Source organism: Saimiri boliviensis, chromosome 6 (genome assembly GCF_048565385.1).
Source record: "Saimiri boliviensis isolate mSaiBol1 chromosome 6, mSaiBol1.pri, whole genome shotgun sequence".
Taxonomy (NCBI): Eukaryota; Metazoa; Chordata; class Mammalia; order Primates; family Cebidae; genus Saimiri; species Saimiri boliviensis.
This window is the reverse complement of record NC_133454.1, coordinates 111,850,668-111,868,242: the sequence shown is the minus strand read 5'-3', so window position 1 is coordinate 111,868,242 and position 17,575 is coordinate 111,850,668. Positions and strand designations below refer to the sequence as shown.

General features: G+C 41.4%; 1 protein-coding gene across 2 annotated transcripts in view; it reads right to left on the bottom strand.

The window, feature by feature from the left end:
* Positions 1-3,437: 3,437 nt before the first annotated feature.
* The window catches only part of EXT2 (exostosin glycosyltransferase 2), a 153,592-nt gene continuing 139,454 nt past the window's right edge, over positions 3,438-17,575 (bottom strand). Inside the window, exons 11-15 of one of the 2 annotated variants that reach the window (XM_074401340.1) lie at positions 15,697-15,840; positions 13,930-14,058; positions 11,811-11,893; positions 6,702-6,821; positions 4,135-4,222 (exon numbers count right to left, since the gene is read on the bottom strand). In XM_074401340.1, the coding sequence (XP_074257441.1) occupies positions 6,734-6,821; positions 11,811-11,893; positions 13,930-14,058; positions 15,697-15,840 (444 nt within the window). In that variant the 3' untranslated portion in view covers positions 4,135-4,222; positions 6,702-6,733. Of the gene's footprint in view, positions 4,223-6,701; positions 6,822-11,810; positions 11,894-13,929; positions 14,059-15,696; positions 15,841-17,575 lie in introns of both variants that reach the window. The other variant, XM_039470887.2, reaches the window with a different exon arrangement.

Genomic DNA, 17,575 nt, shown 5'->3' with positions numbered 1-17,575 from the left:
CTGCTCTCGGCCCTTAACAGTCCATTTAATGGAGGTGGAAGAGAGGCTGTGGTTTCAGCTTAGAATGCCCTCACCTAGTCTTCAGATAAACTCACAGCTCCCACCCTAAAAATGAAGGGGAAACATTAAAATTTAAAGTAGGTCTTGCCTCCCTGACTTTCCTCGGCCAAGAGAAGCTCGATAAGGCCTATTCACAAATGATGCATGGCTGGTATAATGAGACCAAATGCTGCCCTTGATTTTATTCAGAAGTAGAAAGTGGGTAAGTACCAAACACAGGCTGAGAAGAGAAGCGCCAGGGCTTGATCAGAGCTCTGGGGTGAGGTGAGCAGGGGCAGGCCCCACAGGTTTCATATGCCTCCAGGCCCTGCAGTGGAAAGCTTGAGTTGCTTCCAAAGTCTCTCTGGATGGAAGTTGCTGCCAATATGGTTAACACTCCTGCCAGAACTGCTCCTCAGGAAGCGGCTGGAGGAGGTATGGGGCCAGTTTAGCGTTCTCTGCTCTGCCTCGCCATGCCAGGGCTGCTTGGGGAATAGCCCATTGTGGCCTCTTGCTGCAATGGAAGAGTACCTGGGCCAAGAGAAATGGAAAAAGCAGAATATCCCCAAAGAAGCTACAAAGCAAAGGCTCAGGATGGGTGGCTGATGAGAAATCGCCAACACCCAAAGCCTTTGCCCTATCAGCTGGGTCCCCACAGGACCTAACTGCAGGGCCGGGAAGCGCCTTCCCAGAACCCAACCACTTCCAAACCCAGTCTCTGCTTCATCTACTTTCTCATTACTATCTTGGCTAAAAACCCTCAGGGGTTCTTGGATGTTAACCCCAAATCACAACCTGTGGCTAGAAACATACTTTCACTGATAAAGATGCTCTAGTTTCCTTGCTGGCATGGTGGCTGTCAGAGGCTGGCATCCTAGAAGGAAGCTGGGATCACAGGGTTATTAGCAACACCTTTGGCCAATGAGAGCAAAGAGAGAGCTTGTCTCTTCCAGCTCCCAGTCCGCGTGAGCACAGACCAGCATGACGGTCAGTTTTTTCCAAAGGCAGCAGAGAAACCAGCACTTAAAAACCACGAGTTCAAAGCCCAGCTGGAAGCAGATGAGGCTTTGGCAGAGAAGCCAGGGTAGTCAGAGCTTTGGACATAATGACACTGAGTAAAGAAAGGATACAGCAGAGCATCGGTGGCAGGAAAGAACATGAGATTCTGACAACTAAAGTTGCTGTTTTCCTCTTTAATTCTCTCAGAAAAGGAGGTAAATGCCTAAACGCATGAGGGTTCGTAAAATACATGAGATAAACATTTTAACAACTACCTAATGTTAATCAGCAAAATAAAAAAGTATTTCCAGCCCTGGCATTCCAAGCAGGCCCATCCCAGTGAGGTCCCTGGGGGCAAAGGCAGTGGCTCAGTGTGCACTTGGGCCAGGGCCAGTTCAAGTTCGTCTGACTATAGACCAGTTAAGATGTGATTTCTTTAAAAAGATTTCTTAATCTAAAACCAGCTGTTGTCTGCTGTAGGCCAGAACATGACATTTTAATTAGTATTATTGTTCCGCTTCTGAAACCAGGCTCTATGGCATCCCAAGGGCAGACGATCCTGACCTAAGCTTATGGGTGAGGTCTGCTGTTGAACAGCTCAGAAATACACTAACAAGGAAGTGGAGTCCCTAGCCCATTCTGAATCCATGAGTCACCATCACCTGCTATAACCCTGCCCTGAATTTCTACCATGACTGTACTGCCTATGTGTTTGGAGGGTATTGTCATCTTTGAGGTTGTTTCAAGTGCCTAGGATATAATGTTCCTTCTTTAACATAAATTGTTTTATGCTATGTTGCAAGATCTAATCCCCGATATTCCTGGGATTAATGAGGCACTTTAAATGGAGCTGTAAGGCCTTTAAAGTCCAATGACTCCTATGATGGTGATAAAGTCACACAGCTCTCTAGGGCTCACAATGAACTCTGATTAAAGAGTTTCTCTTCTAAAATCAAAGGACTATCAAGATTTTAAAAAAGAAAAACTGAAAAATGTACCCTTTGAGAGAGAAGCTGCATTAGAAACCAGCCTCTTAGGTAGTGCATTCAGTGATGAGTAAAAGGGCAGACAGATCTGAAGAAGCCAGGGCAATATGACACATGCACAATGCCAGCACAATCCATAGCTTTCAGCAGAGATTTCGATGTTAGGCCCTCCGCTATACCTGCCCCACATCTTGGAGAACAAACTAGAAAAGCCCTAGAAAGGTAAGAGGACCTCACTGTTCTTGTCAGCCTCTGGTATCTGGGTGACAACAAAAATCCTATTTCCTTGTTTTCTATCATATCATCCTCAATATTATGAATATGAGACCAAAATGCTTTCCATGTCTCCTACTGACCAGTACGTATTACCCTAATCAAAAGTACTTGTTAAGCACATGTATTTGCTGTTGTCAGACACTGAAAAAAAATCACAGCTTCAGTTTCTGCATTTGCAAAATGAACAGACTGGATGAGATGATTGCTTGTCCCCTTGGCAATAATAGTCCATGACTGGATCGCTCATTCACATGAAAGAGACAAAATTCTTACGATTTCCACCTCCAACTTTGCTGCTTCTGAAATTTTCTGACCTCTCAAAGTCTGGGGAACACATCTGAAGTGACTCTTGATGAAACCACAGCATAGTAACTGCTCACCTTCACGCCACACGACAGAACAATGAATGGTATATGAATGACGCTGACTGGCATAACAACTAGGTTTTTGTAATTATATCCATATTCTAAGCAAATTGTTATGTATTTGTGTTTTGGGGACACATGTTATGGCTAAAGCCCAAACTGTGGCTAATCTTAATATTAGAGCCAGCTAAATCTGTTTCAAATCCATAACATTTAACATTTGCCAAGGTAGATTTGTTCATCAACTGGGCTTAAAGAGGTATAATTCACACATGTGCAGTATTAGTAAATGCTGAAATCTAATGATTTAAATATACCGGCAACTGTTGCAAAGCAGTTGTACAGCAGCATTTAACGTTAGCCAGAACCACCCTGGCTAATGTTAAGTTTATACCAAAAGAATGAGAGAAATTCTGGCACCCCTTGGGGTGGGGGTCACAATTCCCACAACTTTTACAGGTACCAGCTAGAGCAACTCCTCGTAGGGCTAGTACAGACCCTCTGTTTTGCTCTGACAATACCTATAAAACATTGACTGGATCTAATCAGGAAGCAAAAAGATTTCTCTGGAGGTTTTTGAGTCATCTGCTCTTAAAATGTTTACGATTTGGGACCTCTTATGTTTGGTGCACAGGGTAACAGACATTTCTCCTGGAGTATGTTCCCAGACATGGGCTGATGACTGTTGTTAGGCCAAAGGCAGAGTTAAATATACCAAAGGAGAAAGGGGGTTCCCTGGACTATCAGGAATCGGTGTATAAGACACAGTAGAAAAAGGAATAAAAAATGATTTTAATTATATCAAAAAACCAAACCAAAGAGGAACAGTTCATGGAACTGACAGGAGCCTGACTCAGCGGCTGGTGCTCTTCCTGTGAACAGTCCCGGCACTCCAGGTCCCAAGGCATTTAGCAAATCCCACCAAGATGCCTGCGTTTTGCACCAAATTCTGGGCTTGGCTGTTCCTCCAAAGAACTCACTGATGTAAGTCACTGAAAGTGACGTCCAGGCACCTTTTACATGAATCCCCAGACCTACAATGGGCTGACAGGTTTCTCTTCTCCGGCAGTCTTATAGCCTGTGAAGTTTCCTTCTAGATTGTTATACAGGAACTGAAAACAAAGGGAGCTTCAGCTGGATTTAAACCTGGAGCATGCCACAAAGGCTTCCACTTGGCATTTTTTAGAATAACCCATCGGAGATCATACAAAATACAAGAACAGAGGTTGCATAGCTCGAGGTGCTTGGATATTCCCTCTAGGTTTCTGTTCTTGAGAAAGTGGGTTAGGTGGGTATATGCTGAGATCCAAGTAGGTCAACCTTCCACTCTTAACCCACTACTCTGACATCGGAGTGCTGGCAGGCCTTGTTCTCTTCCTACCCCAGCCTCCCATTCACACCTCCACCAGTGGCACGTTTCATAAGCTGCCAATGTTGGGGAAGCTCTTCAGTTTTTCAGGAAAGTCGTCTTTGTACAGGACAGGGTCAGCTCGGTGTTCCACCACCTTGAGAGGCATGGTCCCGAAGACCGAAGCAAACTTGTTGATGCACTCTGACCTGTAGGTTTTAGGGAGGGGTTTGAGCAGAATGAGAAGGATGGGGGCAGGGAGAAAAGAGAAAATGTTCAGGAGGCTGAGAGACAACAGCAAAATATGTAATGTTCAACATCAACCAAAAAACCTCAAGTAGCCACAGTCTCCTCCCAGGTTCTGAAAAAGGCTGAAAGAGGTGAACTGGGGGTGCTTGGACTATTAGTTCGGTGGGAGAATGTGAACAGGAGATGCTGCTTGGAGGCCACGGGCCTGCAAAGGTCAGAATATCTTTTCCCCTCCCCCTCAAATTCCAATCATTCCTCCAGCTCAGTGTGAGAGGGCCTCAAACCAAGGTGGATTAGCTGCCAACAATTCTTAACCCCATCTATGCCAGCTAAGAGAAGGCAAAGGGTGGAAAGAAAAAAAAACTATTTGGATCTGAACTTCAGTTTATTGCCGTTTAAAAGGCAGAGGAGAGATCTTGCTCATAAACTGATGAAAGGCAAAAAACGGTGACGGGGCCAGATTTCCAACAATAAACACTCCATTCATTCACCTGACGTTTCGGAGGTCCTGTAAGTGGCAATCTCTGGGAATTATGTTAGTGTGCACAAGCTCTTCCGTGAAAGCTGAAGTTCACATAGGACAGCCTTCATCATTTTCATCATTTTTGTCACTGCCATGTCAGAACTGTTAGCAATAACTCCTTCAGTGCCAGTACAGCACAGCACCACTAGAGGAGGGGAGAGGCCGGTTCCCTACCTCCACTCCACCCCCAAAGCCAGGCTTCTCAGAGGTGAGCAGGTCAGGCATGTGTTCAGGAATGGTTGTGGTCAATCAGGCCAACTGAGTGTGACAGCTGGGTAACGAGGATGCTTCAGCACCAGGCCAGGGGGAAAACAAGCCTGGAAAAGCTGCTTTTGAAGTCAAGAGGATCTCAAGGATGGATTTCAGAAAGGTCAACACTCTCGCCTCAGTCAGGCCCAGGACACCTGAGAGCGCCACAAAAAGAACACACTCTAACTGGAGGCGGAACCTTTCACCAAGCAGGAGCTGGATGTCAAGACGCAGACCAGAGAGGTCCCAGAGATACTGCAAGCATTGTTTCCAAGTATTTTCATCAAGTTTTTGTTCAAGTGCTTTGAGCTTTAGCAAGAAAGCAGTTAATTAAGAAGACCGCCATTATCTTCTCTCTTGGTCATTACATTTCTAAAAAAAATCTGTCATTATTTTGAGCTTTTAACTCATAATATCATTGTACCCACCAATACCACAAATCAACCACTATCGTTTACTATATGTTCAAAGTGTGTTAAAATTGCTTTCTATGCATTAACAATGCACTTAATCCTTATGACAACCTTATGGGGTAGGACTATTATTCCCATTTTATAATGGGAAGACTGAGATACAGAGAGGCTAAATAACATGTTCAAAGGTCAAATAACTAGAAAAAGCTAGAGCCAAAGCAGGCATTCTGGCTTCTGAGGCTAAAGTCTTAATTAGATGATACAAATGTACTTACTAACATAATTCTAGGGTCCAATAAAGGGGAACTGGAAATTCACAACTGCTATGTGCCATATAATTTACATACATATCTCATGAATTCCTTAAAGTAATCCTCCCTCACACTCATCACCCCCCTCGCCCAACTATTGGGTTTATAGCAGCCTCATGTTATGGGTTAAGAAATTAAGGTTCAGAAAGGTTAAGTAACTGGCCCAAGAACCCAGAGGTAGAATGTGGTGGAACTGGGTTTTAAATTCAGGTTTGCACTGGCAACAGAGCCTGCTCTTTGGATTACACTCTATCATTACATGACAGTGACTGAGCTTCCCTCCTGCTGGAAGTCTTTGGAGACTCAGGAGGTGGTGTTCCTGGTTCCAAGTTGAAGGAAGACTGGGACAAGATGGATGAACTTTAACAAAATGAGGTGGACCAAGCATGGGACCCTAACTTCCCTCTTCCAATTATAGGCTCAAAGCAATGACAGATAAAATCAAATCTCTCCAAGGTTTTACTTTTGACTGTTGTTCTGCCTGTAAACATGTACAGACTCTTTTCATTTCTGGTTATCCATGCAGACTCTGGCCCGCAAAGCCCAGCCATGCCCAGTGTAGGTACTAGCAAGTATGTATTAAAGAAGAATCCTGGTTCTTGGCAGAGGATAATGGCCCCATGGCCCTGTGGAGAGTATTGAGGACAATGTCTCCTCTGTAACTAGATCTGCCAACAGGAATGGGTCATAGGCAAGAAGCCACTGGGGCTCAGGCCAGCTTGATTTGTTGACTGCTGCCCCTGGCTAACCCAGGTCTAGTGAGTACTTGTTTCTCCTTCACACAGCCCCACACTCGAGAAGCAGTGGGCCTCCTGGAATGGTCAAGATCCTTAACTCTCCTGCCAGGTAGGAACAATGCTTCCTACTTTCCTTCCACACAGAGGGTCTAGGTCGGAGAGCAGGTTAGGAGAGACAGGAGTTTGGCTGGTTGCCGGTGACTCACATGAGTGTTCTGTCAGGGGTCCGGCTACCATGTCAGTAACTGTTCTCCTGTGCTGGTGTTCCAATCAAGTACAAACACACCAAGAACTGCCAATGACTATCTCTGAAGTGATCAAAGTGTCTGGGGAAGAAAGAACTCATAGTTTTCTATTTTCCTTTCAAACGCATACCATTACTTAAAGTGATCAGCAGTCTTTAGGACTGATGCTGGGGAAATGGGGAAGGAAATGAACATTCCCAGGCCCTGTGCTACAGGCTTTCACGTATCACTACTTCATTTATTCCCACACATAACAGCGTGGGGACAAAGATGCTCAATAAATATTTGTTGAACCTATGAAGGGACACTGTAATTTAACAGATATTAATAACTCTATGTTAGGAGATGAACAGATTGAAGTTTGGATAAGGTAAAGTCAATTTCCTTAGGTCAGACAGCTAATAAGTGTGGCAAACTCGTCATCTGAATAAAGATTGGCCTAATTCAAAATTCTATGTTCTTTTTCTTAAATCAGTACTGTTTGCCTGTCACATTGCCCTAACCTTGGCGAAGATACTTGTCAAAATGAACAGCTCCACATGCTTCTGGTTCTTAAAGAACTAACAGCGGATGGTGGAAACAGAAGCTGGGTAGTAATGGAATCTACTCTCCTACGCAACTGAGATTTCTGATCCCAGACCCCCAAATATAGAAATACATGAGCTACTGAACCACAAAACCCAACACAAGGTCACACACTTGTAAAGTGGTTAACTGCTTTCATTGTTTTGCATAAAATGTATATTCTGCAAAGATTATTAAAAATAAAACAGCTGGGTATGGAGGCTCATACCTATAATTCCAGCTACTTAGGTGGCCAAGGCAGGAGGCCTGTTTGAGGAGAGAAGACCAGCCAAAGACAGGGGAAAGGAAGAGAAAGGAAGGATGGATTCTATAGTTTTAACACCAGCTCTTTACCCAAGATGGCTTAACTCATGTCTTCTCCCCTCCCAATCTAAATGCCTCCTTTAATAATTCAGTGACTCAATTTTTAATACACATAGTTTTGTTCCCAGTTACTATTTCCAGATTTGTTTCCTTCTATTCTCTGTTAAATTTCTCGAAAGGGTAGTTTACATTCACTAACTCTACTTTCTCACCAGTGACTCATACTCTATAACCCTTTGGCTTCATACTCTATGACATTATTATTATGATTTTTTATAGATGGGGATCTTGCTGTGTTGCCCAGGCAGGAGTGCAGTGGCTATTCACACAGGTGCAACTGTGGGGTGGTACTGCCTTGAACTCCTAAGCTCAACTGATACCCCTGCCTTGGCCTCCCGAGTAGCTGGGACTACAGGCGCCCACCAGCACACTAGGCTATTATTTTTGTAAGATACCAACAACCACTGAATTCAGAGGCCTTTTCCAGCCTGCCTGTTCCTTGTTCCTTCCGTGCTTCTGAGCACTGTATATCCTGGTTCTCTCCTGGCCTTTCCACTGGTTGCCTCTCTGTTTTGTTACTCTTTGTGTCTCCTAAATGTCAGAATTTTTCAAGATTCTGCCTTTGCTTTTCTTTAGTTAACGGTTTTCTCTGGACAAATGACTGCCACATACAGTTAGCCATTTACATCCAAGGGTTCCATATTGTAGATTAAACCAACCTTGGATCAAAGACATTTGGAAAAAAACTGTATCTATACTAAACATGTACAGACTTTTTTTTTCATGTCATTATTCCCTAAACAATGCCATATAACAACTATTTACATAGCATTTATGTTGTATTAGGGATTCTAAGTAATCTAGAGATGATTTAAACTATAAAGAAGGATATGCGAAGGTTATATGCAAATCCTAGGCCATTTGATTAAGGGACTTGAGCATGTGTGGATTCTGGTATCCTTCAGAGGTCCTGGAACAAATCCCCTGTAGATACTGAGGGATCACTGGGCTCAACTTTTTTTTAAAACTTCTTTCTGAAATTCTAGTTCCACATATCTATATCTTGATATGCATATATAAAAATATATACAGAGACTGATTTCAGTAATAATAAAACTCCGGTCTTCCAAAAAAAAAAAAAAGTAGTATATACAGAAGGCAAGACCCCCAAATCACTTATCTTATTATTCTCCAAATTCACCCTGATTAACATCGTCTCCTGTCCCCATTAATGACATTGTTGAGGTCCAGCAGTTCACTCTAATCTCCCCGCTTATCAGTATCTCCTCCTAAACCTGTTACTTACACTGCTAAAGGTATTTCTACCACCCCTCTTTACTCAAAATCTTAAAGACATCTTTGTTAATTCCTTTTCCATACCCTCCCTGCATCTATTCAGTTGGAAACCAAGTTTAGGTACATCTTCCTTTGGGAAAAAAAATCGCTTGTAATTTAATTTGTTCCTTCCTTTCCACATGCAGCTTCGTTAAAGGCTCTTCTAACTGGCCTTTTCTCCAATCTCTTCACTCTTCATTCCATCCTGTGCATTACTTCCAAATTAATCTCAAAGCAATACTTGGATCCAGCTAGTCTCATGTTCAAAAATTCTACAGCTTACCAGAGCCCGAAGGAAACAATTCTAGCTCCTTATTTGGGGATTCAAAGCCCTTTGGAGTCCAGCACTAATAGGCTAGCATTCTAAGCTCTAGCCAAATTGGGCTTCTTACTGCTTGCCAAATAAACCTTGAACTTGCTGATCAGGCACCCTTAACAAACCATCCAGTTTCCACTGCCGAGACTCTCCGCTTCTGGCCCAGGGCTTTACTGATTGGGATCCTAGTGATTTTTGAAGGATCACTTCAAGTGTCACCTCTTTTAGGAAGTTATTCTTAATAATGATCCTAGCAAAAAGTTACTTCTGTTTCACCTGATCAATTATAGCCCTTCCCTTCGAGCCTCTCTCAGAGGACTCATCACAAATAGCATTGTTACATGTATATGTAACACTGTTAAGGTCCTTGATACTGTTAAAGTCCAACGGTTCACTCCAATCCCTCCCTTCATCAGCATCTCCTCCTAACTATATATCCTACATATCACAACATAACCTATCATGCCTGTAATCCCAGCACTTTGGGAGCCCTAGGTGAGAGGATTCCTTGAGGCCAGGAGTTCAAGACCAGCCTGAGTAACATGGCAAGACCCTGTCTCTACAAAAAATTTAAGAACCAGTTAGCATGGTGGCATGCACCTGTAGTACCAGATGAGGAGGCTGAGATGAGAGGATCACTTGAGCCTAGGAGTTCCAGGTTGCAGTGAGCCATGACTATATAACTGCACAACAGAGCAAGATCTTGTCTCTTAAAAAAAAAAAAATCTTCCAAAGAGAAAGCCTCTATATCTCCCTTAGTTACTCACTCCATAGCTTAGTTATTCACATCATTATTTAATAATAATTATATTTAACTTAAATCTCCCCCACTGAATTTTTTTTTTTTTTTTTTAAGACAGAGTTTCGCTCTTGTTGCCCAGGATGGAGTGCAATGGCATGATCTCAGCTCACTGCAACCTCTGCCTCCTGGGTTCAAGTAACTCTCCTGCCTCAGCCTCCCAAGTAGCTGGGATTATAGGTGTGTACCACCAGGCCCAGCTAATTTTGTAGTTTTCTTTTTTTTTTTTTTTTTTTTTAGTAGAGACGGGGTTTCACCATGTTGGTCAGGCTGGTCTTGAACTCCTGACCTCAGGTGATCCACCCGCCTTGGCCTCCCAAAGTGCTGGGATTACAGGCATGAGCCATCACACCCAGTCCTCACTGCATTTTAAACCTCTTTACATTTGTTAAGATATCAGTTGTGCTAGAGGAGTTGTTTAGCCTCAGCATGAAGTTCAAGGCCATGATCAGGTCAACTTTTCTCCCTATACTTCCTTTCCTGGGCCATATATGCTCACCATTTTAACTCAGCCCAAATAATAACCACTTAGCTTGCTGTTATGAATCTTCCCCAAATGTAGACAATGGGGTAGGTTTAAATAACAATTTCATGTACTCTAGTAGAAGTCCAACTGGGTCTCTTCCAAAGGAGCTATGACAGTGAATGTCGCTACCCTTAACTGTGAAATACTTATGATGCCAGTGATAGTATATTATTTCACATCAGCAGCTAGTAAAGGTCATGTCATTTGGGTAATGTTTATGCATGAAGAAGATAAAAAGATTACTTAGAGGGTAAAAAGGAGTAAAACATAGAATCCAGGCCAACTCTGTACATACACACCGAAATTCTCTAGGCTTGAAGAATTTTAATATAGCTGATAGATTTCAGACATGAATTCTGCAAGCAGAGGCATATGAGATCTGTGAAATCTGAACTAGATATTGCAAAAGGCTGCTATATCATTATCTGAGTGCATTTTGGTCCCCTGACAAGTGCTACTGGGATGTCAGAGCTTGCTGTCTTGTATAGAGAACTGCCTTCTGAAAGTATTCGGTCTAATTCAGGCACTTTAAAGCTTGGGGACTTTGGGGGTACAAGTGAGAACTATTAGGGCTAGTATAGTGTTAGGGGAAGACACAGACACACATCTCCCACTCCTTTTACACTTACCTACAAGGCCTAGGATTACATTCCACACAAAGGTGTGCTGGTTGAGTAACTGACTTGAATTGAAATAAAGAGAGTATTTCAGAGCTGTCTTGCCCCTCTGTCTGTAACATAAGGGCTTTGCTTTCGATCCTGTTCTTGGCAGGCATTTCCACAGTGTCAGCAAAGGTAATTTGTCTCGGGGGGGGGGGGTTGGTTTAATTCTTTCTAATCAAGCTTTTACTACAACATGGAGCTATTACCCTGAAAAATAATCCAGTATTTCCTTGGAATTAACTAGCTTCCACTCAAATGACTGTAGATGGTTAACTGCTTAGTCCACATGGAAAATCTGTCTTCTGGAGTTTAAGGCCAGCTATATTTTTAAGACCCTTCCAGCCATTACAAATTGAGTGAGTAGCATTCCAAATTAATTCTTTGGGTGACCTGGGCTTGAACTAACCCAATTCCCACAGCACAAGAAGGTGACTATGGCTACCAGCTGCTGTCCTTATATCTCCAACAAAGTCCCATAAACAGGCCTAAGGCAGGAAATGGAGATCAGAGACTAAGGCACACTTTTGGTTGGAGGCTCACTTACCTCTCCACCATGTGTGTTTGGTCTAGAGAAAGCCCATCTATGGCTGTGCACTCAGGACACTTGAATTTCTTTCTTGGGGTTACCTGCCAGAGGGAGACAAAAACATACCTGGCTTTCAGTGTCAAGGACATTAAAATCATGCTTGTGACACCACATTGCATTCCTCGGTGTTGTAAGCTGAGATGTTGCATGTGCGTGCGCACACACACACACACCTCGCCGTTCCTCCATTCAACTCTGTCTGGCTCAGCCAACAGTAGAACTCACAAGGGCCCAATAAAAAAGGCTTGGAGGGCTTTTGCCTTCTGTAACTGGAAAGAAGTGGTGATGACAAGCTCCTTAATTCCTGTTTAATGACTGTTTTCTCACTGCCAAGGTCCTTGTATAAACACCATTTGTTCTTGTAGCCATAAGGGCGATGAAATACAGCTTCCCATAACTTTCACCGTAACCTTAGTTCCAACAGGCGCTCTTTCTCCTCTTTCCAGCTAATGGCAAATGCTATGAGCAGCACCACACTCTTGAAGATGCCAGGTTATTTTGCAATTCCCTCGAGTCAAGAAAAAAATTGTAATAGTCCCTCATACTCTGAATCTTTTTCCCTGATCCCCCTCTGCCCTCTCAAACCTTAAACTTCTAGCGATCTTTCTAGCAAACTCAGGGGAAGCTGCTATCCCAACCTAGTGAAGATAAATAAACAGTGAAGAGATGGGAGGGAAAGAAAGCTAGATAACTAAGTCCAGGCGAAGAAGCATTGAGACACTGGGCATTACTGTCCAGAGTGGGCAGACACAGGTAAAAACATGTTGACGCATATTAAAAAGCAAATTTGGGGGCCGGGCCTGGTGGCTCATGCCTGTAATCCCAGCACTCTGGGAAGCCAAGGTGGGTAGATCACCTGAGGTCAGGAGTTCAAGACCAGCTTGGCCAACATGGCAAAACCCCATCTCTACTAAAAGTAAAAAAAATTAGCTGGGCATGGTGGTGGGCGCCTGTAATCCCAGCTACTCAGGAAGTTGAGGCAGGATAATTGCTTGAACCCAGGAGGCAGAGGTTGCAATGAGTCGAGATCACACCATTGCACTCCAGCCTGGGTGACAGAATGAGACTCTGTCTCAAAAAAAAAAAAAGCAAATTTAGGGATGGTGGGAGGAGTCCCTTAAAAACAACTCTCACAATTTATATTATTTAATTGTTTTTGTGGTCAGCTGTTCACTGAGTTATTTAGAGAGCTAGGGGACAGGGTATGGACTGGGGCAAGTTTGGTGAGCACGGAGAGTGATTTTTCCTCTTTCCCTATTCACTTTGGTTTAATCTGGCTTCTCTCATTAATTGACAGCATGAGGAATCAGTGGGCAATGCCATACTATGCTTCCAGCATAAGCTCCCCTAGGAATTTGGCTTTTTAGGCAGATTCCTAGGGAACCTGGCATTGCCCATTTGCACACATGAAATTCTAATCTAGAAGGAAAAAAGACCAAGATGATTCTACTCATATAAAGAAGTGTACCTTCTCTACATATCTAGGGACCTTATCTGCGCAATGTCTAAATTTGAGGAATAAATAGGCTTCTTATACAGATAGAAAGACCTCCCATAGGATCTTTGTGTATTCTCAGCTTTTAATATGCTATGGGAAAGGTACTTTTAAAAACTGGTAATTGATATTTTAAAACAATTAAATTCGTTGTGTTTAGAATAACTACAATTACATAACTATATAAGGTGTACTATTTTCTCAACATCTATATATTTTTAAAAAGCTACCTTAAGAAAAATTTAAACTACATCCTTTAACTAAAAGAACTAGATTCCAAATCAGCTTTGAGAATATACTTAAGTTTTTGATTTACAGATTGACTTATCATAGCTTTTATCTCTGATACTGAAGGTTAAAAACTGCAACTAAAGAAACTATAAAAAAAGAAAACGTGTTTAAATTGTGAAAGCCTAGCTTTGATTTCCCAGTGTGACCGCATCAATCATAGAAACTTAAACTAAAACAGAGCTTAAAGTTTATCTAGTCCTATACTTAATTTATAGTTACAAAAACTTCTTAGGCTCAGATAATAGATATTTGCCCAAGATCACAAAGCAAGTGAGTAGCAGAGCCTCCTACCTTGATAACTGCTTTTCCCGTGACGTTGGCCACCAGGAAGTTCATGGCAATATCTTCACAGTTCATATGGGCATCTACCCAGTTCTTGATATCCCCAGGCATTTTGTAAGTATACAGGTAATTAAAATACTGTCAAGTGAGACAGAAAGAAGAAATATTTAAAAATCGCAGTTCCCTTTGGCTGATAAATAAGGGGTAGCATAGCCAAGGCATGGGGACAAGATTTTTCTCATAAGATTAAGCACAGGGCGGTATTAATAGGAAGAGTAAAAGAAAGTATTAGAATGCCTTTGGTGAAGTGACCAAGCATGTTCAATATGGTCATTCTTCTTCCAAAGTGTGTGCTTTTTAAAGTAGAAGAAAAATGAGGCCATTCTAAAACTACCATATATATGAAATAGTGTAGAAATTAATGGGTCAAAAAAAAAAGCATACATAGTCTACTACCCTAAATCCCATGAATCGTAAACCTCAGTTTTTGTTTTTTCATTTGCTTGTTGCAAAATTAAAAAAAAAAAAAAAATCATTCCTGGATCTAGAGACCTGAAAACTGAGGGCAGCAACGCTGAGCTAACAACACACAATCAATATGAATTCAGCTAAATTAAATGAACTGTGTTGAGCTGAACAGTCCTTTCTCCTGACATCAGTTCCTCATGCTACTGCTGACAACAGACAAGTTATTATTGTTTAATTGAGCCATAAACTCCCAGGGAGCATCCTACCATTGAACTGAATATTCTAAAATCAAATGCATATTCCCCAATCTCTCCCTAATAAAAAGAGACAAAACCATGAAGTGATGATTCCCAGAAGAGAGGAAGTACAAAAGACTAATAAATACACAAAAGGAATTTCAATCTTACTAGTAATCAAAGTTAAAACAACAAAATTCTTTTTTTTATTAAAATTGCTAATTTCTTTTCTATTAAACATATTTCATGCAAGAAATGGCTTGTAAAACAGCTTTATATTTTGCTGGTGGGAGTGTAAACTCACAGAAACAATACTGAAACCAACAGACACATACACACACACATATACACAGACAACATATATATGTTTAGAATATTCACAACATATATATGTACATGTTGTATATATGTATATGTACATGTATGTACATATACCTTTAAAAAACTCAAAATATTCATTCCCTTTGATAAAATAATTCTATTTCTAGGAATCTATCACAATGGTCATGAGTACAAACAGTTATGAAAATATACATCAATCACTAACATCAGATATTAAGCATTATCGAAAATAGCAGAAATTTAGAAAGAAATATCCGAGATAGTAAAATAGTTATATATGACTTCTAAAACATTAATATAATGGTATCTTAACTATGCTAAGAAGTAATAGTTTATGAACAAATGTTAATGACATGAGAAAAGCCTCAGAATACAATAGATGAAGAAAGCAGGCTAATGAGAATATTTACAACTGTCTGTGTATAAGTACAATTAAGTAAATAAATAAATGGCAAGCTGGAAGTAGCCTCTAAAAGATAAAATGGTTATCTCTAAGTGACAGAATTACAAGCAACTTTTCTTTATTCTATTTTACGTATTTTCGTATTTTCTGCTCTGCGTGTGCACTACTTTTATAATTAGAAAAAGGATAGCTTTATTTGTAAAACACTGTCATACAATATGGCTTTTGTAAGCCCTCTCAGCAGGTATGAAAAACTAAATTGGATCAGATAAAATGTGTATCATTCTCTCAGTTTTGTCAACTTGCCCCAAGACTGTGCCCTCTTACCTTGTGATAAAAAGCTGCCCCGGTGAGTACCATGGACACTTCATTTGTCCACTCGGACTCATACTTCCACTTATTCATCTCATGATCCCAGAGATGCAGACGACCCGGATAACCCACCAACCGGTCAGGAAATTCCCGCCAGACCTAAGAACAGACGCACAATAACAATCAAGCCCCAGTTTGGACCGCAATCAATCGGTGCTGAGTTATCCAAACAGGTATCAACAGACTTCCTAGATTCAAAAAATTATAACTTAAGGTCATAATGGGCTTCTAGAGATGTTCCAACAAACAGGTGTGAGTTATTCTGCCAATAGTCAAAGACAGATGCTGATTCTGACTTCCTCCCAATCTTCCTGTATGTGCTTGGGAATTTCAAGTAATGTGGCGGTAACAGCTTACTGAGTTGGGCCAAAGTAGGCAATCTCTTAACACATGATTAATGAAATAGGTTCCATTCTTAATGAATTCACAAAATGAAGGATAAATGGAACCCTGCAACTCAACTGCCTTGATTTGTATTAAATTGATGATTATGGTAAAAACTTAAAGTCTCCATTTCTTTAAAAAAAAAAAAAAAAAAAACCAATGAAAAAACACATCTATTTCTCTTGAACATACACCCATTCTTATGACCTATTGGAAGCCTAAAGGATTGAAGGGCTGTCTGATTCTGTAATCTGTAACACAATGAAAACAAATACTGATTTCCATATCTGGAAAGGTCCTTACACGGCGTTTTGTTGGATTAAGCAGAATTGGGTATACTGGGGATAAGGAACTTCCAATACCTTCTCCCATGTATTTCTGTGTAATTTAGTTTGACTTTGAAAAGATCCATACCATGAATGAGTGTGACAATTTGCTGGCTGGTCTTGATGCCTCTTCTCAGACTCTGTTGATAATTCCTCAACCATCACCAGACTTCTAAATAATGGAGTTCCTGAGAATTCAGTCCTAGGCCCTATCTACCTCTTCAAACTCTCTTTCTTTAAGTAATCTCGTCTAGCTTCAATTACTTTAAATACCATCAATAATCTGGTGACCTCTAAATTTATGTTTAGTCCCGAACGTTCCTAAGGTAGCCAACCACTTAGTTAGTATCTCCAACTGGATAAGCAAACCTAACATGGCCAAAACATAACTCTTGATTCCATATCCCCAGACAAGTCATTCTCCCAATCTTCTCCATCTCAATAAATCATCCGGCCAATTGCTCAAACCCAAAAGCTAAGACTCAGCCTTTATTCCCTCCTCTCCTCATGTTCAATCAATGAGTGAGTCCTGCTGGCTCTAGTTCTATCTCTTATCACCTCTAGTGCCATTCCCTCTAGCCCAAATCACCACCATCACTCACCAAGGTTACTGTGCTAGCCTTCTAACTTGTCGCCTTCCTGCCACTCTTGCCCTTCCCAAGCATCATTTGCACAGCATCCCTGAAAGGATCATTCCTAAAAGAATATTAGGGTATTCTGCACAGGGGAATTCAACCAGTGCCTTCTATCTTATTTGATATCTATTTTAATAGAGTTATTTTCATCATCAATTTTCCTAAATATATATAAAGATCATATGATCATATGCCAGAGCAAATAGAGGCTTCCCCAACACACGAGTGTTGCTGAGTCCAGAAAAGACACTTCATGCCATTCCCTGGGGCAAAGCCAGTGTGTTAGGACCCTCTGCCATTTTAAGTTTCCTAGGGTTGCTGTTAACAAAGAACTACAAACTGTGGGACTTAGATCAGAAATTAGTTTTAAGTTCTAGAGGTCAGAAATCTGAAAACAAGGGGTTGTTAGGGTCATGCAACCACTAAAACATGTCGGACAATTTGTCCTTGCCTCTTCCCAGCTTCTGGTGGCTGGCTGTCAATCTCTGG